A 26,238-nucleotide genomic window follows, 5' to 3' on the forward strand; every position below is an offset into this window, starting at 1 on the left:
TCTCTCTCTCTCTCTCTCTCTCTCTCTCTCTCTCTCTCTCTCTCTCTAATCTGATAGTATTTCTGATCCTGGGCGAGACAGAAACAACTGTTACCCCGAGCCACTTAGAATAACAAGCAGCTTCAGCAGGCCTGCAGGGCCAAAACCACGGCTCCCGGAGCATGAAACAAGGTTGGCATGCGAGCGGATCGTGATTCTGACAGGCGAACATATTGGTCCCATACTGGAAGGCTACGGTTGAAGGATGCCAAGGAAGGGCCTCGGAGGATTTCGTACCTGGGCAAGCACCAAATAAAAACAACTACGGTACACTCTGACTTCACTTTAACTTTAGCTCAAAACTCGCGTTGGTGCAGTGGAAGCTGAAATCCGAGGCATTTTCCTTGGCATTGTTCTGATGGTAAAACTATTCATCCGTCAAATTCTTTCCAGAATTGAGGTTTGAGACTGCATGCAAATGTTCCTTCATTTAATTTATTCAGTTTTGTGCTACTGTGTGATCCTATGGGGCGATGGCACGCATTCAGTATGAAGACAAATTTGAAGGCGTCATCGTTCCCGGTTTGATCACATTGATATTTCAGAATCCCTTAGACGATGTTGTCCCTCAAAGGCAGCTAAGAACCAATCTAGTTTTTTGTACCAGCCGAAACAATGCTACTGCGTCCCAAAGCATTTTCAGACACATCTCTACACCCGAAGCCATTTGACAGTGCTTTATGTGCTTTAGCTAAGAACTTAGGGAAACAATGTACGTACTTTAAGAGCACCAAATATTATTTTTTATTTGGAGGAGAGGTATCATCCCTGGCAGGAGTCCAACTCCATTTTTTGTTCTTGGGCCTTGGTTTTTTTTCTAGAGGATTCCCCAAACAACAAAAGTATTTGTACACCATATTGAGCCGGGATTGTTGGAAGAGACTAAATACTCAATTCAGTTTATATAAATCCTTGATAGGGAGAATTTAAAAAGCTCTCACAAAACCAGACACTACATTTGTGCATTGCTAGCAAACGATAAAGGCCTTGAGGAGCCATTATCTGTTGTCTTAAACCAATCAAAGTCATCAAGGACTAGTGATGGGTATCGTTACGATTTTATCGATACACGCACTCTTGTCAATAATCTTATAGGTTCTTTTTTATTATATTGTGAGAGAAAAAGACAATTAATTAAGAAAACAATCAATATTGCTTTATTATTCTTGTATGTATACAAATAGTCTTTCTTGAGCAGCAATAATAGAAGTTCCAAAATCTTTCAAATACATTCCCAGCTGAACAATTAGCTAAGCGATTACCTTTAATATATTAGCCTATTCTAACTCTGTATAGCATCGCTAACGTTACCTGCAGAGGACGAGGATGGAGGGCTGCTTGCTTTATTTTTTTATGTTCTGCTTGTTTGCCAAATGTTGATGATAAATTGTTTGTTGTTGCATATGTGACAACGAGAGTTCTCAGCATCCACTCGAGTACAATGTAGCCACACTTTGGATCTTTTTGTTCTCTCTGCCATGATGTGTGTCACGCTATACTCAGCCTCAGCACAGCTCGTGCAAAGACATAGAGACAGAGAGACAAGGTTAGTGACGCCGCTATGTTCCGCGAAGATCTCACTCTGTAGCTAATAAAGTACCAATCGCAGAACCTTTAACTCCGGACCTTATCGATACTCTGGTATTTTACTAATTTGGAACTGGTTCCTTTTAAGAACCGAGTTTCGGGGGGCATCCCTATCCAGGACACAGTGAAATGTTAGATAGAGTGTCTTAATCTGTGTAGTTCTAAGTCAGATAGGAAGATTTGATCTAATTTGGGATTTGGTTTGACAAAATTGGTAGCAAGCATGGTGCGTCTGGAGAATTACGCTGATTTGGAGCTGTAGTGGACTTCACCCATTGATCAATGTTCAGGAGGAGGAGTGCAAGGGATCATCAACCAAGCGCTTTTGGAGGGTTTTTGCCGAATGATATCCAAATTCACACTCCCGATAGCTGCTAGGCTACAACTTACGAGCTAACACTAGTGCTAACGCAAAGTGCACTTAAGTGAAGATGGGCGTAGTTAGCTTAGCACCCCGATACTTTGAAAAAAAAAAAGTATATTTGACAGCTAGCAAGATAACCCAACTTGTTTCACTGTGTCTTTTACTGTATTGACTGTGTGTTGGGAATAGGTGTCTTGCTTTGCTTTTTGTGTCACATTTTTTGCAGATTTTCCCCAAATGTCTTTAAAGAAATCAACAAAATGAACCAAACTATGTTAAAAACAATTGTTGTTTAGGTTTATTCCTTATTCGTATTTTTTTAGCTTGCCATTGGTCACAGAAAGGGGGGCTTCAACCTCGGCTGCGTTTAGAGAGGGAAGCCAACAGGAGATGAAAAGTTCGCCAATTGGAGACTTCTCGCAGCGCTTCGGTCAAACTGATGAGTCACACTGTGAGTTATTTTTAACTTACAGAAACATGCAATAGTTCACCTTCTCTTCGCCTGTCCCCATCAAGCAAGCGAGCCAGTTATGTTAGATTATAAAAGGCTTCCCATTGTAAAGCTGAATGAATGAGTTTAGCTGGTCGAGGCATCTGGCCTCTTCATCACTTAGTTTTCAGGTTCATCAAGTGGAATGCTGTTTTGTCTCTCTTACACTCAACAACTAGATAAGCTACATGTACGGGGATTGGGGGTTAAAGACAGCTGACATGAGGCTGCTGTCTGTTTAAGTATGTATGTGTTTTCAGTTCTCTTTGTACAGTGGTTGTGCATCTCTGTATGAATCATATGTGTTTCCAACAGAGAGACTAATTAAAAGGCAGAGAATATTCATGAAACGGCACACGCAGTTTAAAGACGCATCATCAAAAAGACTGTCGGGCCTCTGAACATGCAGTTAGAAATATTCTACCCCTGGCAGAGCAGAGGAAAAAGAAGTGGAAAGTCTACGGACTTGTGGAGGGAAAAAAGAAATACACAAAGTTTATATCTATTCACACGAGTCCCATTTCTTTTAGGGTAGCTATATCGAAAATAACAGCAGCAGCAGAGGAGACAGTAGCATGAGAAGATGGAGGTCGCCTGCCAGGTGATCTGCGCGCCCTCTTAGAGACTCCTTGTTGATTTCTTCCTGGTTGGACGAGCCACGTGAGGAGACCGAGGCCACCGGGTGGTCGTCGCGGTTGGAGCACATGTCGTACAGGTTTCCGGAGAACTGCATCTTCTTTGATTCCTGTCGGAGGGATTCCCAGACCGCTGCGGCTTCGTCCGGACAGCCGGCCATCGCCATGTTGGCGCAGTCATGGAACTCGTCCCACGACCTGAAGGAAAGAGACGAGACGTCAGATTCAGATGTGACTTGGGACACATGACAACAAATGAAGCCAAGACATGTAAGAGACCTAAAACCAAATGAACAAAAAGGCTATAGGGAGTCAAAACAGCAGTACAGTCTACACATGATTAGGTGCAAAAATAATGGAAAGCTTGAATCAACGGGGCAAAATTCCTGTGTATATGACAAATGGATGTAGTGGATGGTGGAAGCCTGTCTACAGACATTAGCCACGCCAACAGTGGTACGTGGTATCTTTACTAATGGCACACTAGCAAAAAGTGTGTATGATTTCAACTCAGATTTTCAAAAAGGATGGCAGCGTTCTTGTACAGTGCTCTTATATACAATTACAATCTCCTGATACTGTTAGATAAATATATATTTCTTTTAAATTGCAGCTATGCATGTTGCCTATAAGGACAGGATCAAATTACATGCGTCCATGATCCCCAGAGGATGAATCTTTCTGACTTTGATGATCCCCTGACTTTTGTGTCAGTGCCCCCAGAAGGACAATGTTTGTAATGCCTTCCATCCATCCTGTTAAATATCTCTACATCTACATAATGGAATTGCAAAACATTTTCATGGTTCCCAGAAGATGTCTTTGTTGATCCCCTGATTTTTCTTTCAGTGCCATCATGAGGTTGATATTTTTGGTTTTGAGTGAAATGTCGCCATGACTTTGGTACAGACATTCATGTTCCCCTCAGGATGAATTGTAATAACTTTGGTGATTTCACAACTTCTCATCTATTGCATTCATCAGTTCAAGCAAAAGCAAGAGCACCATAGTGTTGTTAGTAAGATCCAAACCACCAGCATGGCTGGAAACTCTTGCTCAAGTCCAACTGTTCAGACATTCCATGCCAGCTAGCAAATGTACACACCAACCTTGTATGAGGAATGTGCCAAGTTTTTCACTTTGCCATGGATGTGTGCTATAAATACGATCAAACCACATCTAAAATTCACACCTTAAGCATGACGCAGCCGAGCCAATAATCTCCCGCAGACACATAATTATCCAGACCAGTGAATGCCCCATGATTTCACTAATAAAGATCTAAGCTCTGAAAAAAGCTGATGAAGATGCGGCGACAGTGAAGCTTAAGCCCTTACACTGAGTAAATCTAATTCAATCTATTTGTTTGTTCCTTTGACTTTTCTTTGCAGTTGCCAAGAGACCATTTGCTGATCTCCACTACTCTGAGAGCAAAGATCGCAGTGCGAGTTAGACTGAAACGGGGGGAAAACGTCATTAGAACAGGTAATGGAAAAGCTGTCATGAACTTGGTGTTTGTTGAACCACTGCTGTGTTGTATCCAACCATTTGAAACACTTTGTCTGACCTGAGAAGAGAAATAAGAGGGGAAAAAAACTGGAAAAAGAAAAGAGCAAAAAGGAGGAGGGAAAGATTATGAAGGAGAGACAGGAGGAAGTATTCTTACACAACTATTTTTGGATATAAACATTTGTTCAGTAAATCACAGCATTAAACTCCACATCTAAAGCTGAGTCTATCTGACTGTAATTGGCTGCTAATTCTTCCCCTCATCACGAATGTGTTGGCTAAGTTGTCTCTGAGGACAAACCGACTGAGTGTTAAGTAGAAGAAGAGAAAAGGAGGGCCGGTGGAGAAAGCAGAAGCAGATGGCTCTGTTCAAAATCAGCCTGACACAAAACACTTGAAGTACTTTACTATGAAAACCATAAAAGTCCATATAATAAATATGAACATGCTGCTTTTCCTCTTTCGTAACAGAGGCGCTCTGTGTATGTCATCCAGACCCCAGATACCAACACGTTCTCACTCCAAACTCGTCAAATACCGACGCTTGGTCAGTGAGCCTACACTTCAACACTACATTGTGACGCTCTGGTACCACTTTAGGGTCACTTCTGGATGTGTCACGGACGGCAAGCTAGTTTCCACTCATTACATGAATAGTGTCTTTTCAAAATAAACCTTTGTGTTTACAGGAAACTTACATTTTCAGCTTGTTACATGCATAGTGTCTTTTCAAAATAAACATTTGTGTTTACAGGAAACATGCAGTTTCAGCTTGTTACATGCATAGTGTCTTTTCAAAATAAACCTTTGTTCACAGGAAACATACAGTTTCCACTTGTTACATGAATACAGTGTCTTTTTGAAGTAAACTCCTGTATTAAAAAGAAACGTACAGTTTCCGCTCATTACATACCTACTGTCTCTTTTCCAAATCAACTTATAACATAGGATCACTTAGTTTCCAGGTTTACTTTTGCAATAAAACTATTTTAGGCAACAAAAGTACTTGGTTAGGCCAAGGAAAATACCGTGGTTTGGGTTAAAGTAAGGATGTTATTTAGCTTAATTAAGTACGCTAGTTAAGTAAGTAAGTTACTTGGTTTCACACAGGACATGAACAGAACGGTTAAAAGTCTGTTTGACCCTCCCGACCACTCGCCCGCCCTAAGCGAACTTTCTCACTCTTTATACGACGTCAGTTGCTCTGGTCGTCTAATAACCCGAGGGCCACTGACAGGCGTCAGCTTGGGAGTAAGAACGGCTTGACAATACATGCTCTATGCTATGACTGCCTTGTCTCGACTGTGAACCTTAAAAATAACAGCCTGGCATAGTCTTCTTTGTTGTCTAACCTGCTGTCAGATAAGGAGGCGGATATCAAATCATTCTGAACAGAAGTCAGTTCGTGTGTTCACGGTTTAGCCTCATGATAACTGGTCACTTGTCGAATGTTTTTGTGTTTCAAGGATATTTTGTGTGCAGTTTTTCACTGATTACCTTTTTACAGCACAGAAAGCAGAAAGTAGGCAAGATGAGTACTGATGCCTTCGCTGCCTCTGTCTGTCACATATGCCGCATTCAAACGATGTCAAAAGAATGGGAAAAAACAACACAAGGGCCTGCTTCAATTACATAGGTAAGCTAATCACATCCTGGATCTCTTCCAACTAATATCGAACTTCTCATCAAAGTTCAGATTTGAAGGCTCCTAATTTGTAAGACTTTTCCTTTAACCATGCACGCTTTATGTCTTTCCATAACACAGCAAAAGGCAGCTTTGCACAGCGATTATTCTAAAGGAAAGTAGTCTAGCGTGTGATACGTCATACCAAAAGGTAAGTTACACAAGGGAAACGAAGATCTAATGTGTCGTTGGTGAGTCCGGCTGCCTCTGAATGGAGCAGTTAATCAGTTTTGATTTATCACTATAGCTGGAGAGGGATTGATCGCCACAATCTAATTCAGACAAATAGGATTAATCACGGTGGGCTTGTTGCAGTCCTGTGTTTTGTTTTGACACCCTGAAGGCTTCATTACTAATCTTAGTGTAGCTGTGATTCTCACCTAAACTGAACTCCCGGATCACGACTCTCACAGCCCCAAACATTTAAAAAAATCCTTTAAATAAGTAAGAAGCGACAACTTGTCTTCTTTGTACTGTGTGCCATTTTGAGGGCATTTGCTCCTAATTTTAAGTACAGAAATGCAAACACACTTACTTTCTATATCCATCTGACAGATGGATACACACACATTCACTCTTTGCTCACATACTGTTCATAAATATCATTTCTCTAGACCCACTTATTCAATATATTGTGTGACTGTGTCGAAACAGCAAGGGAAACACTCTTGAACACTCGAATGCAGCTTTATAAAATTATCAGGCACCACCACCACCACTGCAGGCCGGGCCTCCCTTGATGACTGGGCCTGTGTGTGTGTGTGTGTGTGTGTGTGTGTGTGTTTGGCCTGTGTCCAGGGCGTAAACACCTCAGTGGTCCACCTCCGACTGCTGGAGGAGGACTCTGCTTACCTGCTGTGGGAGGAGCAGCTGATGGAGAGGAGGCAGCATCTGGCTGCCTCCTCTCCATCTGAAAGAGATGGCGTCATGTGCAGCGGTGCAGGGTTTTTGGTGTGTGTGTGTGTGTGGGGGGGGGGGATCTGCTCAAGTCACAGGTGGTGCAGAGACAGCAAAAACACTACGAGGACACTGACAGACAACCAGCTGCTTTCACAATAATAAAACCTCTTGAGAGTACGTCTGCTCTGCTGCTAACATGCCGCTGCTGACATCCGAAAAACCTCCAAACCCCAGTTCTGAACTTCTTTTTTGACATTTGTTTCTTTTTTTTACTTGAAAATGAATGTACACAGCAATTTGGTCATCAGGATGTTGACCAAGTTTCATGGCTCGATGTTATGGGAAACATTTATTGACATTCACTCACACACACACACACACACACACACACACACACACACACACATATACTGTATATATATACAGTATATATATATATATATATATATATATATATATATATATACTGTATATATATATATACTGTATATATAAATTTCCTGACACAAGTTGTGTCAGGAAATTGGAGAAGGCAATGGAGCGAAAGTATGTAGAGCAGAGAAGAGTGAAGCGCAGCAGAGCAGCACAAGATGTGTTGGGGAACGCAAGGAAGAAAAGGGAGCTGAGAGTATGTTCAGCTTCAGTGAAGCAGTCTGCAATGCTGTGGATGAGAGTACGTCTGAAAAGAACAAAACAGAGCAGAGTTTTTTCCACTTTGGGGTCAGGGCTCCACCTGGAGTCACATGATATGTAAATGCAGAATGACTTGACATCTTTACGATTAAATAAATATTTATTAAATGCTTTCTTAAAAAAACTTGACACTGCTGTTACTGTGAGCTGTTTACTGTGTTAAACTATTCTTTTACATTTTTGGTGGAACAAAGGGTGGACATATTTTGCCGACACAATGATCAATGACTGCATTACAACTTGGGCCTCCAGCATCATGTATGCCAGATCCTGTGGCGTGTATGGCCTTGTATAACCATGTTTGTTCTGAAGTGGTTTAAAGCAACAATGTAACATATTCGATTTACCCTTGGGCCTTTCTTTTTGGGGGGGGTAAAAAACAGAAGATCCTATTAGATGTCGATGCAATTTGACGTGTTTGGATTGTAATTTTGACAAGTTTGTATGCATTTATCTCTTGTTAAACAAACTATGTTTTATACACATGTTTCATAGTTATTTTGCGATCTTGTCTGAACCTGAGTGTTCGCCATAATCCAGACATTCATTCATATTTGATTGTTGCCGGGGGGGGGTCATAGATCAGCGTTTTTGTATTTACTGTTGTAACCAACTACCCAGAATCTCTTCGGCATAGCGGCAAGTTGCTGTGGGATTGTTTTTTTCCATCAAGAGTGGTGAAGGGATGACAGCCTACTGCAAGTGATGCATTGCTGGTCTGAAGTATGAAAAAAAACACAAAAAATAATGTGTCAAGAATTAGTAACAACATTGATTTTTTGTTTTTTTTTGCACAACACAACACAACTTTCTTTGTCAGATTTGAAAAAAAAAACAAGAACACTTGTTTCCTTAGAGGACAAAGATGTCCCCCTCCTAAATCGTCTAAATAAAAATACTACATATTAATAATGTCTTTCTCATCGTATGTCACTATCAACCGTACCCACTTTCCTCCCACCTATGCCAACCAGTTTTAAACACTTTGGCTCAGAGGTGAGAAAAAAACACATCATTATTATATAATCATTACTCCTAGTACAGTGAAGACTTTCAGAGGACCGCATTTTAAATAATGTACCAAGGTTTATAGGTTATAAGACAGCTTGAGACATCACTTATGTGGGTATTTCTTTTTTCAAATCCTGCAGAAATCTCATAAAGCCTTGTAACTATTTTGTCCAAGGTAAGAGGTTAAAAAAGAAAAGTAAAAAAATACCGCGGCCTCTCAGCTCCAGCGGATTGGCATAAATTGAAAAGCAGCAAAGAAATGAAAAGAATTCAGCTATTCTTGAAGAAGAGTTTGAAAAGCTTTTATATTAATATCCTCATGCTTCAGCTGCAGTGGCCTTCATCAGGGTTACGGTGTTGACCTGCTTCAAGAAGGCTTCTTTCACCTCGTTGAGGTCCGCCAACACAAGACTTGATCTATTTAGATCTAGACTTGATCTATTTAGTTTCTAGAATTGAAACTCTTCCTGCTTAATATCATTTCTAAATCTATAACCAAAAAGAGATGCGCATCTTGGGAATATTACGCCGTCTTTGTGTGGCAGCAGTTTAAATCGTAACCGCTACATGCTAAATGAGCTGAAAGGGACTTTAAAGTGAGACGCTGCAATGAGATGCAATGAAAGCATGAATGGCCTTATCTAAATCTGTGGAGGATAAGAATTTGAAAGCAAATAGAGAGGCTGCGGTGGAAGGAGGCTGAGTGAAAGAAAGCTAAACCTTGGAAGAGAGAGCTTTCTGATAACACTCGTTTTTATATGTTCTGTAGCTTAAGAATTCATACGCTAATTATGACAATTTCAGACAAATGTCTAACAGGATAAAAAGAGGACATTTTGGACGGACATGGATGTAAACTGCAACATGACTCATTTGCGGAGGCATACAACCATGAGGCAGTACTTCTAATTCCTTTATTTGGTCACTTAAAGAGGGCCAGTGTTTACCATTTTTGCGGATCTTTTAGCAGAAATAGAATATAATATTCAATACGGTAAGCGGTGTTACCACCGCTTTGCACTCGGCGGCTCACGTTACCGCAGTCTTGGAGAGGGAGGAGTGAGTGGAGGGGTATTCAGTTAAGCACAACCCCACCGTTAGATGCCGCTACACATTATCCCTTAAAATATTTAGTTATACTATCAAGTCCCAAATAGTGTTTCAAAGTTTTCTCCACACTGTCAGGAATACAGTTCTGTGGGGAAAATACTAAAACTTTTATGTATTATTATTTTAAAGCATATTTAGTCTTTAAAAAAAAAAAACTGGCATCCATACAGGCTTCCAACAATGTGGCAGATTTCAATTCTATTCTAATGAGTTCACAACCTGGCAACCCAAGCCTTCTTCTCATTATATATGAATACATATTAGCGGCTTAATGCTATTATTCAAAGTGATTTTAACATGAATAAATGTATTACTGATAACCCTTTAGAACTTTTCCTTAATAAAGCGGTACCTATTTTTCATCTGAACCTCCCCTGCTCCTTTCAAAGCTGCAGCAAAAAGGTTAATGTTTAATTCTAGTGTGCCTATACTGTATCTTTAGCCCCAAATATTTCCTTTTCACCTAACCTCCTCCGGATCCACGGTGAATGATTGCAACTGCATAAAGCCCATTGTGAATATGAGGAATAAAAGCAGCGCCACACTCCTGGGAGAGCTCTGACAATGGAGCAGCCTTGGCCTAGATGCAAATCATAGCCTCTTATTCAGACTACACTGTAGCATGCATGTGTGTGTGCGTGCACGTGTGTGCGTGTGCACGTGCTTGCCGATCTTCAGAGGGGAGCGCCATGCTACCTCCTCATTAGGTGGCTCTGATAAAAGCGCTAAAATCATGTTCCTGGGTGGAGAGAGGGAAAAGGCTAAAAAACAGAGTGTAGGGATGGAGAGAGGTGAGAGAAGATAAGAGGGAGGGAAAGAGAGAGTGAACAAAGAGGAGGAAATAGAGGGATGAGAGAGAGAGAGAGAGAGAGAGAGAGAGAGAGAGAGAGAGAGAGAGAGAGAGAGAGGGGGGAAAATACGAGAAAGTGAGGCGAGGACACAGAGAGTGTAGATTGGGGAGAAGTGTGTATGCGGACATGAGGATTGTGTGTGAGGGCTCTTATGTCCCTGCATTAGGCAACACTCACACTAAGGTGGCTGGGTTGCAGGATTAGTAGTTTAATTGGTACCTCAAGGAATAGAGGACATTCAACAACAGTGGAGTGGTACCACGGGTGGGCTGCAGGGCCATGGTGACACACACACACACACACACACACACACACACACACACACAAGATGTTATTCTACTTGTGAGGAAATTCTCTTGAACCATTCCCTTCCCCTCATTTAGGGTTGTCACGGTGTGAGATATTCACGGTATAACCGTCTCAGAAAAATCACGGAATGCTGTGTTACACTATTATTATTATTATTAAATATTATTTTCGTTTTTATTATTACTATAATTAGTTACAGGGACCCTTAAATTATTATTATATTATAAAAAATAAACTGAATTATAAACCTGATAAAAGAAACAGCAGGTCACTATAACATGCTATTTAACTAAAGCATGTTAGTTTACATGTTGGCAGCACTATAGAATGTTAAATTATCTACCAAATGAAAAATACCATTAGCTGTGACTTTAAAATAATGTTCTATGATCAATGATAATTGTCAAATTCTTAATACGACATTGGTATACCGGTACAACCCGACCCTCATTTTGATCAACAGTCGAGGTTAAAACCAAACTCTGTTACTAAGTATTTGAAAATCACAATGCTCTCCAATTAATGCACACCGATACACACGTCATTGTCATATGGATGAAAAAGGAGACGCAGAAAAACTGCTTGTCGGATGGTGGAAGAGCTTCGGAAACCCCTTCCCCCACACCTGGCTGTGAGGAACAGCAGCAAATATTACTGACGAGAACAGAAACACATTGAACGAGCTAAATATTTACAGATTTCATGGCAATCCATGAAATTTCACCAAAAGCCAAAAATGTCCGTCTCATGGTGGCGTTGGAGAAAGGGGATCACCAAAGTCATGAGGATACATCCTCTGTGTAGGAGGGACAACCGTACAACACTTCCAGTCCATCAGCGGTGGAAGAAGGATCCAGATGTTGAAGTATTAGCACCACAGTGTAGAAATACTCAGTTGCAAGTAAAAGTCCTGCATTCAAAATTTGATTTCAGTAAAAGTACAAAAGTATTATCATTAAAATATACTTTAAGTACAGTACCATAATTAAAAGTGCTCATCATGCAGAATGACCCATTTCAGAAAAATTTGCAAATTACAAAGTTGGGCCTAATTCTAATAACTTTATATTCTGCTGGGTAGCTTGTGAACTTCACAAAAGGAGGATCAATAAAGTGTAAACTTAACCTATAATAATACATCAACATGTATTTATCGATTATAATACTAATAAATAGTACTAATAATCTGATCCTGCAAAATAACTAAAGTTATCAAATAAATGCAGTGGAGAACAAAGTGTAATAGTTACTTCTGAATTGTAGCAGAAAATGGAATTACTACAAATAAGTGCAAGTACCTCATAATTGTACTTAAGAACACTACTTGAGTGAATGTACCTAGCTACTATCCACTGCTGAAATCCCTCCAATTGTTGTTGAGATATTTCACTGTGAAAACTTTGACCTACGGTTTATCCGTAGGGGACCATGAGCGTCTGTACAAAAATACACAGCAATCCACCCAACAGCTGTAGAGATATCTCAGTCTGGACCAAAGTGGTGAACCAACTGACCGACACTACCATCCCAAGAGCCACGCTGTCAGGCAGCGAGGTTGAAATAGGAGGGAAGCAACTAGGAGAGGAGAGTCCAGAGAGTTTAGGTGAGCCTGAGCCAAGAAAAGACAAGATGCTTTATTGTTATTGCATGTGAAACACAATGAAATCTGGTTTTGTCAGCAAATATCAAAAGATACAGCGAGGAGAGGCTCGCACATGCACACATCCTCACGGGACGATGTATTCAGGATAACTCCATTAGGTTTTCCACAAGGACTGTGATGTCACACTTTGTAGATCTCAATGAAAATGCGTCTTGAACAAAAAAAAAGGAAATCCTCCGTGGATTCCCTGAGGTCTCACACGGCGAGCTCAGCGACAACACTTTCCTGTGAACTACTTAATGTCTGTGAGCCGTCTTATATAGAGCATGAATGCTGCCGCTGCGTGATGGCGCACTTCAGTTTGCGCAAGCTTCATTCATAATGCAGTGGGAAAAAGAGTGCTAGTCACAATTCCATTTATATGGCGTTAAATGACTACTTAACCTGTCAGCTCTTGCAGCGTGGCAACTTTATTTGAACGTAATAACTACCTCTTTGGTTGATCTTTGCTGTTCCCAGCATGTGTTTACAGTCTGCTGTGAGGATTCTGTGTACTTCAGGAGTTTAATATCATTTTGGAACCGTGCTAATTTAACTCAACAGAAACACTGCTCTCAGATCAGCAGACTTAATCTGAGTCCCTTCGCCCATTAATGGCTCCCATCCCTGGTCGAGAGGATACGACTCCTCTGGAAGATGGATGACAGAGGTATGTATAAATAGAGATGTGAGCGGAGATGAGAGAGAGAGAGAGAGAGAGAGAGAGGGAGGTATGATGGATTGATACAGGATATAGAGAAATGGAGTGGTGAGAGAACAAAAAAGTGGGGGTAAAAGAGAGAAGCGAAGTGAGAGATGCTCTGCATCTTTTATCAGCGTCATCAGGCCTCCAGCCCAAACAATGAGAGGCTAAAAAGAGAGCTGCAGAGTGGAGATGTGCTGGGAAGAAGAGAGGAGGCAGAGTTGTTCAAAGTGAAATGGAAGTTTTCTGAGAAATCAGTTCATCATTGGTGTTTTTTTTTTTTTTTTAGCCTGTCTTATTTGATCAAAAATGTAATTACCAAAGAAATGACCAGACGTTTCTATTTGATCAATTTCTCTCTTCAGTGACTAATATGATGGTTCAATAGCTCATCTCTTTAAAGGAAGAGTTCTTCATTTTGGGGAAATGTGTTTTCGCTTTCTAGCCGAGAGTTACTGTAGATGAGAGGACTGATTTCACTTTCATGTCTGTGTTAAAGTTACTGTGAGGAACTTTTAACTGCTTATGAAACAGTCTCAGTTTAATACTGATGCCTCTATATGACCTACATAAGTAAACGAGACCATCAGCGAGATGATTGGCTGTTCCTCTATAGTTATTCTTCGTGCCTGTCATCTGTGTCACCGGGTCGGATTCAGCGCAAAATCAAATTAAATCATACAGGTTCACTCAGAAACCCAGATCCGGCTTCGCTGCTGCCTTTCGGGAAGCTCCGGCGGGAGGCAGAGAGCTGCTCCTCCTCCGAGCAGGAGCAGAGCTTTGCCTCACTATTACTACTCCGCCGGTCCACACTGGGGGCTAACACCAACACCGTGCTGCAGGAGACCTGGGCCGTATTGCTGGGCCCGCTGGCAGGACTGAGCAGGTCAGACTGTCAGACCCTGCTGCAGTAAAAAGAAAGTTTTTCTTAAAGAAAACCACTTGAGTCCACAGGGACCGCCAAAGGCAACACTAAATCAAAGTTGCTCATAGAAGCTTGAACTTAAACTTTACTCCAATTATCATATATCCACAGATACATGAAATTTGTTCTCTGCATTTCGCCCATTTTTGGGAGCAGTGAGCTGCTGTGAAGGGGGGGGGGGCAATTTAATTATAAAGCTACTGACAGCAGCAGCATTTACCTGTAAATCACGATCACACAGGCCTATCTGTGATTTGAGCACTGCCAACGCTACTTCGTGGCTCCTTATGACAGCTAACACCTGGAGGAACTCTTCCTTTGTATAATGCAGGACAAACATAGTAGTGAGTGTACAGGAGCTGCAGACAACTCAGCAGGTGTTGAAGACAACATGAACAAATAGAGAGGACGAGTGCAAATCAGTGCTATCGTTTAAAGCCAGCTAGCTTGTACTATATGAGTAGAATACTAACTCAACACCTCGATGGGACTGACCAAATGTTGACAGGCATCATAAATTGTTTAAATCACATAACCAACAATGTATCTTGAATGCTCGTTGTGTGCTATACAGAGCTGTGACATGCTCCAGTCTATAGAGCACCACAGATGTGGACAGTGCGTCCTAGCATCACCGGCTCTCAAATGTCACCGCTGTCACGGGAAACACAAGGAACCCCAGTCGCTGTTTCCACTTTTGAGAAATGGAAAAATATGAGCAACAGCTACCGCATCATAACAGTTTATCTTCTCTTACACTAAAATGGCAGAGGTTAAAATCACTCAGAAATGTGCCATCTGACGCATTTTTTTTTAACATCGGTGTCAATTAAATGTCATACTTTTGTATAAAATAAATGATAAACCGAACAAGATAAACGCGTGCTTTCTCCTTCAACTGACACCTGGCAGAGTTGTGGCAATCTAGCAGTCAAACTGCATAACTCGCAGTAATCGCTGTTTGTGTATGTGAAAGACTCAATATCACTTTCATATAATCCCAGTCAGTAAAATCATGTTTCATTTTATCATGGAGTTCATCACAATCCTGTGATGTGTGCTTGTGAAAGCCGCATCGCGAGGGGAATTCTTAATGGCAAACGGAAATTTAGTTTGCAGCAATGGAGGGAGAAATGAAAGAAATATCACAGTCTTGATGTCAGTTTGGTGCACCAGAATCTTCAACATCATGCTGTTGATGACACAGAACTTAGAACAGGACAAATATCCCTTATGCTGTATATATATTATACACTATATATTGCCCACTGTGCTTTACACCATGACCGGAGACTGTTAGTCTGCGTTACAAATACTGCTCATGGCAATACTGAATCGCTGGAGTACCTCCTTAAAGCTACTATGTGAAACTTTAATTTTGTGTTGATTTTGGCACACCTATGGACAAAAGCGGTAGTGTTTCCGAAAACACTAGTAGCCGAAGGAGGAACTGCCAATGCCGGGAGCTGAGTTTTCCTCCTTATGCCAGAGCTACAACTTTGGTCGATGGCGGCACTATGGCCGGATCTGGGCCTGTCGGCAGAGGGCTGGTCATTGTATGAGCTAATGATCTCAGCCGTGTTCTTATTTATGTAGGTAATAATGCTGAAGAGGATCATTTAAAGCATGTGTAAAAGTTACACATTTACATTGCACACAGGTTATATACACCACTAGCCCATTCTAAAGCTCCTGATTCTCCTTTACAACAGCCATGAAACTTTCATTGCAACGTTTCAAACTGTCTATGGCAAACTTACTCATGTGTCTATGGTAATGTCATCATTTATTAATGTTCACACACAGCTATCTTAGGAAATATTATTCTTATAACTGCATGTGAACAGGTCATGGGTAAGTGCAGTGAGGGATTAGAGGGACAAGGCTTCGATCTGTGGGATTCTACAGATGTACTGTACGTGCCCTATTGATATCAGATAGCACACTGCCTTTCCAAAAGCCTTGCATACTCAGTTCTAGCAAACAGAAATGTGTACTACTTTCCCCCAGCGAGTGGCTGTTGTTGTTTTCAAAACCCTCGACCCTAATGTCACTAAATACACCAAATACACACTGATACTGACCTATCTGCTCTGCGGGGTTTAAAAATGCATATTCAAATGCTGAAACTCGGCAAGCCTCCTATTGACTTGACTTGGTGATATGTGGTTATAAATCAGCACTTTTTTCAGCTGAAAACCATTGTATGTGAGTATTTAGTAGTTGTTGATGGAACCTTGACATTTTAGTGCAAAGTATTTTAGGTCTACATATTGTGAAGACTGCCCTCGTTGAAACCCGGCTGTTGCAATTTAATTTTGCAGTTGGCTGATCTGGAGCCAGGTGACGTAAACCATTGGCGATTACCATTAGCGCTGGCGATTGGCAAAATCTAATTGAAAGGGCTACGGCTATCATGAACGGTATTCAAAGACAGTAATGTCTGGCTACATGTTAGTGTAACGTAGACCAAGCCCAGCAGTTCATGCGGTGCTTCTCATGTTCGGTAACTGTAGCATGACATCATGGTGGAATTAAAGAAAAGAAAAGTCTTTCGATGTGATCGTAATGCTACACTGGTTACCGAAGATGAGCCGACAATAGACGTGTCGTAGCCGCCCTCCCAGCCCTGCCCATTTTTCACTTTCTAGAGGCATTTATTTTTATTTTGCGTAATTTCAGACAAAACTCAAGTTTCTCAATTGATTACACCAACCTGCAGATGGAGTGGATCTCGTGCGTGTCCTCGTCCTTGCGGGCGCTGTCGGCGAGACTGTCTCCCAGCGCCATCAGACACTGAGCGAAACCCTTATAGATGGAGTGACACCTTCTGGCCGACGACGCGGCAACAGGGCACGGGCTGAGCACTGTGGAACACACACACAAAATACACACAGACACAGAGAAAGATTAATTCAAGTTAAACTCGCTGTATAACATGCACTGGGAAATCAATCCGAGCAGAAATACCAATGCAGCAGTTGACAATAAATCATATTTCTGTTACTCTTTGTTAATGGCTGAGGCTGTTGGACCAGAGTCAGCTGAGACAAAAGAGAGCGTCCGTCCAGTGACACTGTTGTCTGTGCAGCCTTTTGTTTCAATGATGGACTGAGAGGTTGAGTATATATCATCCGTCATACACGAGGAGCTACAGACAGCTGTGTGTCCTTTCCCCCTCTCGCTCATTCGGCGTTTGAAGACTGCTGCTGATCGATGGCTCACATCAAAGACGAGAGCTGTCGAGGCTCGTTGACCAGGAAATGGAGATGCAACGGAGGAGAAATGCATTTATTCATCCTCACTGATCCGATTCTGTTTGGAGCAACAACACACACAATCAAGTTTGAATGCAGCCAGGACCTGACCACCTTGACACAGCTCACGTTTACTGACACCTTTGATGACTCAACAACACACATTATTTCCACCAATACGCACTTGTTTTTTAGTTTTTTAGCTGTTGAAGCCAAAAGCAACACAGATGAGAGCTGTGTCTAAACATTCTGAGTAGATCAATTTATCCATTGCTGATACATTGCTGAATATTTATTACTGCAGCTTAAGACTTTTAAAATGTAAATGCAGTACTTCCAAACTTTAAACTGCAGATCATCTTGTAGAAAAAGGAACCAACCAGGAGCCACAACAACATAGCTGTCAGGTGTCAACTTCCTCAGGTTGTCAGCATGGATTGTCAAGACAGTTGCTGACAGAGAACAAGCACGAAAAACAAGAAGTAGCGCTGCTTACTCTCAGTTCTAAGTAGGTACAAAGATTAGGGTAGGAACTGGAGGACAGAATTTCATATCCGAAATGCATTTCAGGGGCAGGTGTCAGGAAGTAGTGAAGGTTACATACGTACACCTACGCTGTTATGTGTTTAGTTTCTTCAGAATGTTGGTGAAGATAGTTTCTGATTTGAGGTCAACTGTCCTGATGAAATGTACCCTGTATCCACAAAAAGTCTACTTACATGCATTTTGCAGAGGGTGAAAACCAAAAGATGAGTATAATTAGAGGCCCATTCAGGAAACTTAAAATAAAACACACACACACACACACACCCCCGAGAACCCAGTCTCACAAGTCGTTTACTCTGTACATAGCTATTTACAGCATCTCACCAAAGCCCAAAGCTGTTTGTTGAGTCAGACTTGAGGAGGAGAAATCTCATCCAGAGAGATGCATATCTGGTTGATGTATTTTAAAATAATTATCAGCAATCATTCAATCGCTTTGCCCTTGTACCATCGTTTATGGGGGATTGAAAAGACAGGGAAGTAAGCTTCGTTGTACACACTGCAGAGACCTAGAGCTCATGTGAGACGTGGGCACCGCTGTTTGATTAGGCTGATCCTTTCATGTGTTTTAAGCAGCAGCAGCAGCAAATGAATGTGAATCAGAAGCCTGAGAAGACTTTGAGTAGAGGATAAACGTCATGGAAACAGAAGATGCAATTAATCACCATCAAAGGCTTTTCCATTTTCCCATCTTTTCAATTTTCCAATCTTCCTAGTACCAGACCTTTCAGTCGCCAAACACAATTCCAGATGTCTCATTGATTCGAATAGGTCTGGCATTGGCTTAATGCCAGAGACCTCACATGATGTCCCATGTGTGATTAAGTTTGGGCAACAAAAGCACTTTGGTTGAGGTTAGGGAAAGGTTGTGATTTTGGTAAAGACGTTGTGTCTCGTGCTACCAATTGTAGACTAATCTACATTAAAAATTACCTCTTTTTTATTATTATTTTACCTTTATTTAACCAGATACGTCAATTGAGAACCAGTTGTCATTTACAATGACGACCTTGACAAAAAGGCAGCAACAGGAGGCAAGTCGTTACAAACGAATAAAACACAGAAACATCTCAATCAATCTCATACAAAAGTAGTTAGTAGTGGCAAGGTCCGCCATTCCAGCGTTTGATTCAAATTGCCAACGTAGGCATGAGGGATTTGCAAGAAAACGATGCTTCCTTGTAATCCCTCATTGATCTCATTGAAATTAGCCTCAGTGTGGACTGTTTAATCACTTACAACCGTATCAGAGCTGTGTTAAAAGGTGGAGTCAGCGATTCTGTAAAAGGATTGTTGATATTTGAACCTGCAAACAAATACCCCTCTCCAGATTTGTCCTCCCTCTCCCTTCCACTGCCTATGTCTTTGTACATCCATGGCCTTCCCCCTGTCCTGTGCATGAACACGAATGCCTCATGTTGCTGATTGGCTGGAAAAGAGTTGCTCAATCCAAGCCACTTTGTTTGTTTCCCATTCACAGAGCCACTGCTATGTCTGAACATCAGATTATTCAGATTACTGAAGGACAATAAGGAGATATTTACTTCTATTTTTTTGTGTTTTTCTCCAAAAATCCAGCAAACCGTGTCAATTTCCGCTCGTTACATGCATACAGTCTTTTCAAAATAAACATTTGTCTTTACAGGAAAAAACATAGTCAGGTTTAGGGAACAAAACAACTTAGTTAGATGAAGGAAAAGATCATAGTTAGTGTTAAAATATAACTATTGAAGTAGCGCTACTCAAGTGGCCCGTTCACCGGCCCTGGAGCCTCTCAATGGGACTTTTTGTGGTCTTTATACTTCCTGTTCAGCGATTACATGGATTACATACAATTTGATTTCTTTGTAAATCTACGAATTATAGTGCATTCAACACTGCATGAGAACAGCCGGAGAAAACATGTATTGGTTACCGAGGTTAGTGCTGACCACGAATGTTCATTAACAAATGTGTCTACAAGACAAGACAGTGATCATTATTTACATTTTCTCATCAGCGGATCGTTTGAAATTTACTGGTACCTGCTGACCATGGCCAACACAACCAGGATTGAAATCTTGAGGATACAATCAATTGACAAGTTGCAAAACACAACCATAAAAGGTCCAACAATGCTTTATTTGCTGTGAGTGGACATTCTATTGCAAGAATGGATATTGTAGGGAAAAAATACTATCAGTTTACATTCTCCTGATATGTTCAATATAGAAAAACATATCGGCCCAAGCGACATTACATTCCCTTAAAAACTTGCACATTAGCATGATATAAGCACACTCTCTAAAAACGGGGTTGAGAAGGAAAATGACAAGAGTATGTCAACAAACCTGGAGGAAATCATGTTATGCAGCTTGTATTTCATCAATCCACATCAAAAAATGTTGCTCCCACAGCTTCCATGTTGACTGAAAATGATGTCTGCAGGACCGATACGTCACTTGTTGCTGATTGATTAGAGTAAAATACCCCGAAAGAAGTCGGCTAACGAGCAGGAAGTCAGACTGAATGATGCAGTGCAACGAAATGGCGATTAAGTCTGACTCTCAGGCTACACATCCTTTCCATGATGATTTTGGTGTAGGTGTGTCAGCAGTGATTACATCCCCCGATAACGTGGGAGACAGGCGATCAATACAAGAATCATCGGATCGTCTGACGCACATTGAGAAAAACTGTTAGTTGACTGTCTGTAACAGAAATATTGTAATATTCAACAAATGACTGACACAAACCTTTGTGAAATAGGTTTGTTTTAAAGTTCTCACCTCCATCCTTTCTTTGCTTACTCCGACTGATGGTGAAGGTGGAGACAAAAGGAGTCACAGTGAAAGGTTTTGGCAGCTTCTTTCTTTTGCCATCTGTTGCTTGTATTCTGTCTTTCTTCTATTTGAATTCATCCCGTTACTCATTCATCTCCAAGCTCCATGTCTCATGAAGGGCAATGCACACCAATGAATAGTTATCACATACACATGAGAGAGGGCTGATACACGATGGAACTCACTCTGAGTGACAAGAGAAGCTGATAAAAACTGTGATCTTAAATTTAGAAACAGATCCATCATTAAACACAAAAACAGCTTAATCCCAGTGGATTTCTTTCATCTTTATCTTTACCATTCATCAAGACTCTGTTGACCTAAATCAGTCAATGTTTGCACTGGCATGAACATTTATTGTTTGTCAGTTTTGTAAAAGATGTACTCTGCTGCTTTAGTTAAGTAAAAAATACTTAATTACTAGCCTTGCATTTAAGATCCTGTTTAAATAAAAGTACAAAAGTATGTTAAATGTGCTTATGGTATCAAAAGTACTTCTTCCTAAATGCCCCCAGAGACTGACATAGTATCACCGATTACATTCTTAGATTGGTAATACTAATGCAGCATTAGCGTGAGCAGCATTCTGCTGTTGTAGTGGAGATACGTTTTACTACTTTATGAACAGTTAGGTAGTCGTGAGATAATTACTGGGAAGTCAAAGTGAAACTATAGTACTAAACATTTGTGTGAATTGTCATAATTAGCTTATGAATTCTTGATTCATGACCAAAAATGTATGCGGGTTGTGAGACGTGGTTATCACCGGGGCGCGGAGGCATAAAAAAGCTGATCTCTTATTTGTTCCCCTGCCATGTCCTAAAAAGATCCTAATAGAACGTCTTTATGGCTCCAAGCTATAGACCAGACCAGTATCATGTCATCGCAAAGGCTGAGTTACCTTTTAGGGGAAAGACACTCGTCGTCACATGAGGATAGAAACAAGATAAGCCATAAGATATGTGAATATTCACTGTCAGTATAGATGTCTGGATAAGCAGTATCCACTGTGTTGGAAGGGGGAATGATGGAGATCAACCGTAAGCCATGAAGACATGCGTATAAAACAGAAGTTTGGTTAACGAGAGATAAATGTATCCAAACTTGCCAAGATTACAATCCAAACATACGTCAAATATCATTGACATCTATGGGATCTTTGATTTTCTATCCCTAAAAGAAGCACGGCTTTGGCTTTTTGCAAAGTACCTGTATGTGCTGGTCCGATGTGCATGTCATGGCTCAACAGAAGGACAGAGAGGAGCAAACGCTGTAGAAGATCTTTGGTGAAGTATTGGGGCTATGGACAAAACCGGTTCACAATCTCATGTGTGTCTTGACAATGGTTTTGATTTTGGCAACTGCTGTAAGCCAATTTGACTTAAAAATAAAAAATAGTTTTTTGAAAGACAGATGAAAGAATTCCTGAATGAGATATTGCATTGAGTTACAGAAGCTGGTGCAACAAAGGCTAGCGCTCTCTATGGGAGAGGAAAGAAGGAAAGAAGAAAATAAATTCATTTTTGGGAATATCTTCTAATCTGTAAAGTATTTGAAGAGTTTGCCTCTTTGAGCGTCAAACAGTTATTTAAATGAAACAGGTTTAGAGAGGACATTCTTCAGTGGAATTGCTAACAACTAAAAAACGTCTGAAACGTGACATGGAGCCCTAATTAGACACTGAGAAGCCACAAGCCACAAACTGGTCTAATCCTTAACAATTTAAGTGCAGTACTTGAGTAAATATACGTTGTTACTTTGCTCCACTGAAGAGTGATAAATAATTACGACCAGTGACCTGAATTTTATCTAGAATACAGGCTGGGCTTTCATTGTCTGTGGCCTTTGATTGACATAATGGTCGGTGCATAGGCCGACATAAAAAGATAAATACTCACACTCGTGCAAAAGTTGAACACAAAACAGGACACAGAGCTGTGATGATGGAGGATTATGAAAGGAACCCTTTCTTTATCAAATCACGTTTGTGCTAATTCACTTATTCAAACTGTTCGATGGAAATAGGAATTACTGTCCCTGCACAGGTGTTTACATGTCACATATCCACACACGCAACCGCAGCTAAGCTAAGCGACAGCTACAGATACCGTTGGCGACATCTTGAACAATCAGTAGACAGAGATGAGGTTGAAAATCCGAGAATTTCCCCTAACTGCCGCAGGCTTCATATGAACTGTGAATTCCAAGATAAAAGAATAACTGCACACTCAAACGTGTTTTTTCAGCTATAAACTAAACAATATGACTGGATTGTGAAGAAACACATCAATTGACACTTCAATCTTTCCAAATTTATAAAAATTGGCATTTCATGGTTGAAAATCTACTGTTTTAAATCTGTCCTAATCTTGCAAGGCCAATTCTGAGATAGAGAGTCGACCATTTTGGACTAATCTACGTCATGAAATAAAGGAATGTTAACTGTCTGATTTCTAGTTGGTAGTCTTTCAGCGGTCACGAGTGAGGCAGAGGGACTGCAGGGTATAAGTCTTGTCTCATTTGTGGTCTAATAAACCGTAAATCCATCAAATTCAGCGCCCCATGCCATATTGCTATTTTCCAAGCCACTGTAGCTGTCATACGTGTCAACACTGTATCGCAGCTATCGTCATACAGAAGAGGGCCTGGTTTCATCTCTCGGCCCCCCGCCCACTCTTTTGCATTTTTCAAAATGATGCAGTGAAGCACAGACTGTATGTGGACGTAGTCAACGTGACGTCACCCATTGGTTTGTGGACTGCCGTTATGAAGTTTCGAGTTCGGATATTTCGCCGAAGCCATCTTTGACTATGGCCGTCGCCATCTTGACTTTTTGCAACCGGGGAACGGAGGTTACCATATTTGGAATGCGGAGGAGTGACATAGAGACACGGCTCTGGTAGCGGCAGTGTCCTATCAATCACAGTAGCCCCGCCCTAAAGCATATCCACTTTATGGTCTATTTGATTCTAAATGGATCATAATTTACTAAATAAAACATCATGCTGTATTGAAGAAGAGTGAGACCATAAACTCATGTTTACAATGATTATTGAGGTACTAAATTAAGTGAGAAGTAGGGTAATTTTCCCATAGACTTCCATACCATTCTTTGCAACTGGAGGAGTCGCCCCCTGATGGCCAGTAGAGAGAATGCAAGCTTTTAGACACTTCCACTTTGCAGAACCAGAGGTTGCCGCCTGCTCAGAACTGAGGGCGAAGTTACCTTTTAAACACAAAATAGTCCCTTCCCCTGTCTGTCTGGCATAGGAAAGATTTTCTTTCACAGGACTATTTAACGGTAGCAGTCAGTGCTAATGCATTTACATGATAGCAGCACAGAGTAACATTGAACAAAGCAAAGTCTGTCATCCCTGTAAGAGGCCGTCATCTAAATGTTTCAAGAATTAAAAATAGGTGTTTTTCGATCGGCAAATGAAAAGGTTGACTCTTCTATGAATGTAAAAATTAGACGAAAGCTAAGTGTTTTAGGCATAGTTTAAGAGTAACACAGTCCCAGAAGAACATCATGATTGGCAACGCAAAAAGCTGAGCCAGTGTTTGGGAAGAGTTGGCTCATCCCAGAGGAGCCTCATCGCGTCTTGAGAGCGAGATCATTTTGGAGCTGGCGGTGACCGATTTATACACGGAGCCAAGATGGCCCTCTTCAAGGGTGTGACAGGCACAGATGCATCATGTCGTGATTAGTGTACAAGGCGGCGAGGCTAACGCTTCAGAAGAGTGTGACTGTCCCAGAAGTGGCTTGTCGTGACGAGTAAAAGTTAGAGTGGAGCCACGGCTGGAGCTTGGCAGGTGAACAGGAGATGCTAATTGGGTCAGACAATGCATCACCACAACTCTCCCCCTTCTCTCCCCAGAGACCTGCTGTTTAATATTTAATATTTAATAACCCCCCCCCACTCCCGTTGTGTTGTTGTTGTTTTTCTCCAGGAAACCTATTGATTTCAGGCAGAGTCGTTCACGGGGCCTGAAGATTATTGGCTTCACTCATCTCCATCAAGTTTTAATGAGACCTGAGGAGGAAAAAAACATCTGGAGAAGGGGAAGACAGGTTTGAGGTCAAAAGAGATGGCAATGGAGTTGATGGGGGAAGAGAGGACAGAGTCACCGGGAATGCTGGATGTAGTAATAACAGAGCAAAGGAGACGCTGAGAGCAATTTAAGAGATTGATTTGGCAAGTTATAATTGAAAAACCAGCAAAACCTACTTTTTCATCACAGGTGTGAGGTCACCATCTTACTCAAAGGATCAACGAGAATCCTTTTTACAACATAAAAAGAAATCCACGTACCAGCACATCCAGCACCTCTAAAGATAATATACAAACATGCTTGGTGTGTGTTTAATCTGTACACAAACTGGATTGTAAAAATGATGTGTCAGAGATCTTTTGTATCCATCCGCCCTGCACTTTCTGCAGCGTCTGGCTACCTCCTACTTCCAGTCTTTATGCTAACCTACGCTAACAGCATCCTGCCTTTACAGGGCTCCAGACTGCGATCAAAATGGTGTTTTTTTTGCGAGTGTGCGAGTTAAAACATCACGTGGTCGCTATACCATGCGAGTGCACAATGATCATTCTGTAGTGGAGACATCAGCTACTGTCTATTCCATCCGCTTCCAAAGTCTCAAAAGTCAACTTGACATCTGGGTGTTGAGCAGTTGTGAGCGTGTAGGGAAGGTCGAGCTGGTGCTCGTCTCAACCCCGAGCTTGCGGGGCCGCATTTGTGCACGCGGGTTGATGCTAATTAAACGCCATACGCGTGTATGTGGCGGTGCACCGCTCGTCTTCACATCGCCGGAAAACTAAACGATCCATGTAGCAGTTACCATGTTCCATAAATGAAGCGGTCTATCACTGATTTTTTTTAATTTTTTTTTTAAGTAAAATGAGGAGAGAGAGGAAAGATGACGAGAGGTCGCAACTCAGACGCCACTGATGGTGAAAGTAATTCTTCCGTAATAATCAATGACACTGGATCAGTCACAAAGATATCTTACACAACTAAAAATACAACAATCATGGTAAAATAACATTAAAAGTAGTAGTACAAAAAGTACAAGTTCTGCAATCAAAAATGTATTTGAGTAAAATGATGTCAGTATATGATCAAAAAAATGTACTTAAAAGTAAAAGTA

General features: G+C 41.2%; 1 protein-coding gene across 1 annotated transcript in view; it reads right to left on the reverse strand.

Moving 5' to 3' along the window:
- Positions 1–89: 89 nt before the first annotated feature.
- nrn1la (neuritin 1-like a) overlaps positions 90–26,238 on the reverse strand; it is a 61,816-nt gene continuing 35,667 nt past the window's right edge. The window contains exons 2-3 of the mRNA XM_031875666.1: positions 17,169–17,319; positions 90–3,313 (exon numbers count right to left, since the gene is read on the reverse strand). Coding sequence (XP_031731526.1) covers positions 3,016–3,313; positions 17,169–17,319 — 449 coding nt within the window. The 3' untranslated portion in view covers positions 90–3,015. The remainder of the gene's footprint in view (positions 3,314–17,168; positions 17,320–26,238) is intronic.

Source organism: Anarrhichthys ocellatus, unplaced genomic scaffold (genome assembly GCF_004355925.1).
Source record: "Anarrhichthys ocellatus isolate YVR2014 unplaced genomic scaffold, GSC_Weel_1.0 scaffold93, whole genome shotgun sequence".
NCBI lineage: Eukaryota > Metazoa > Chordata > Actinopteri > Perciformes > Anarhichadidae > Anarrhichthys > Anarrhichthys ocellatus.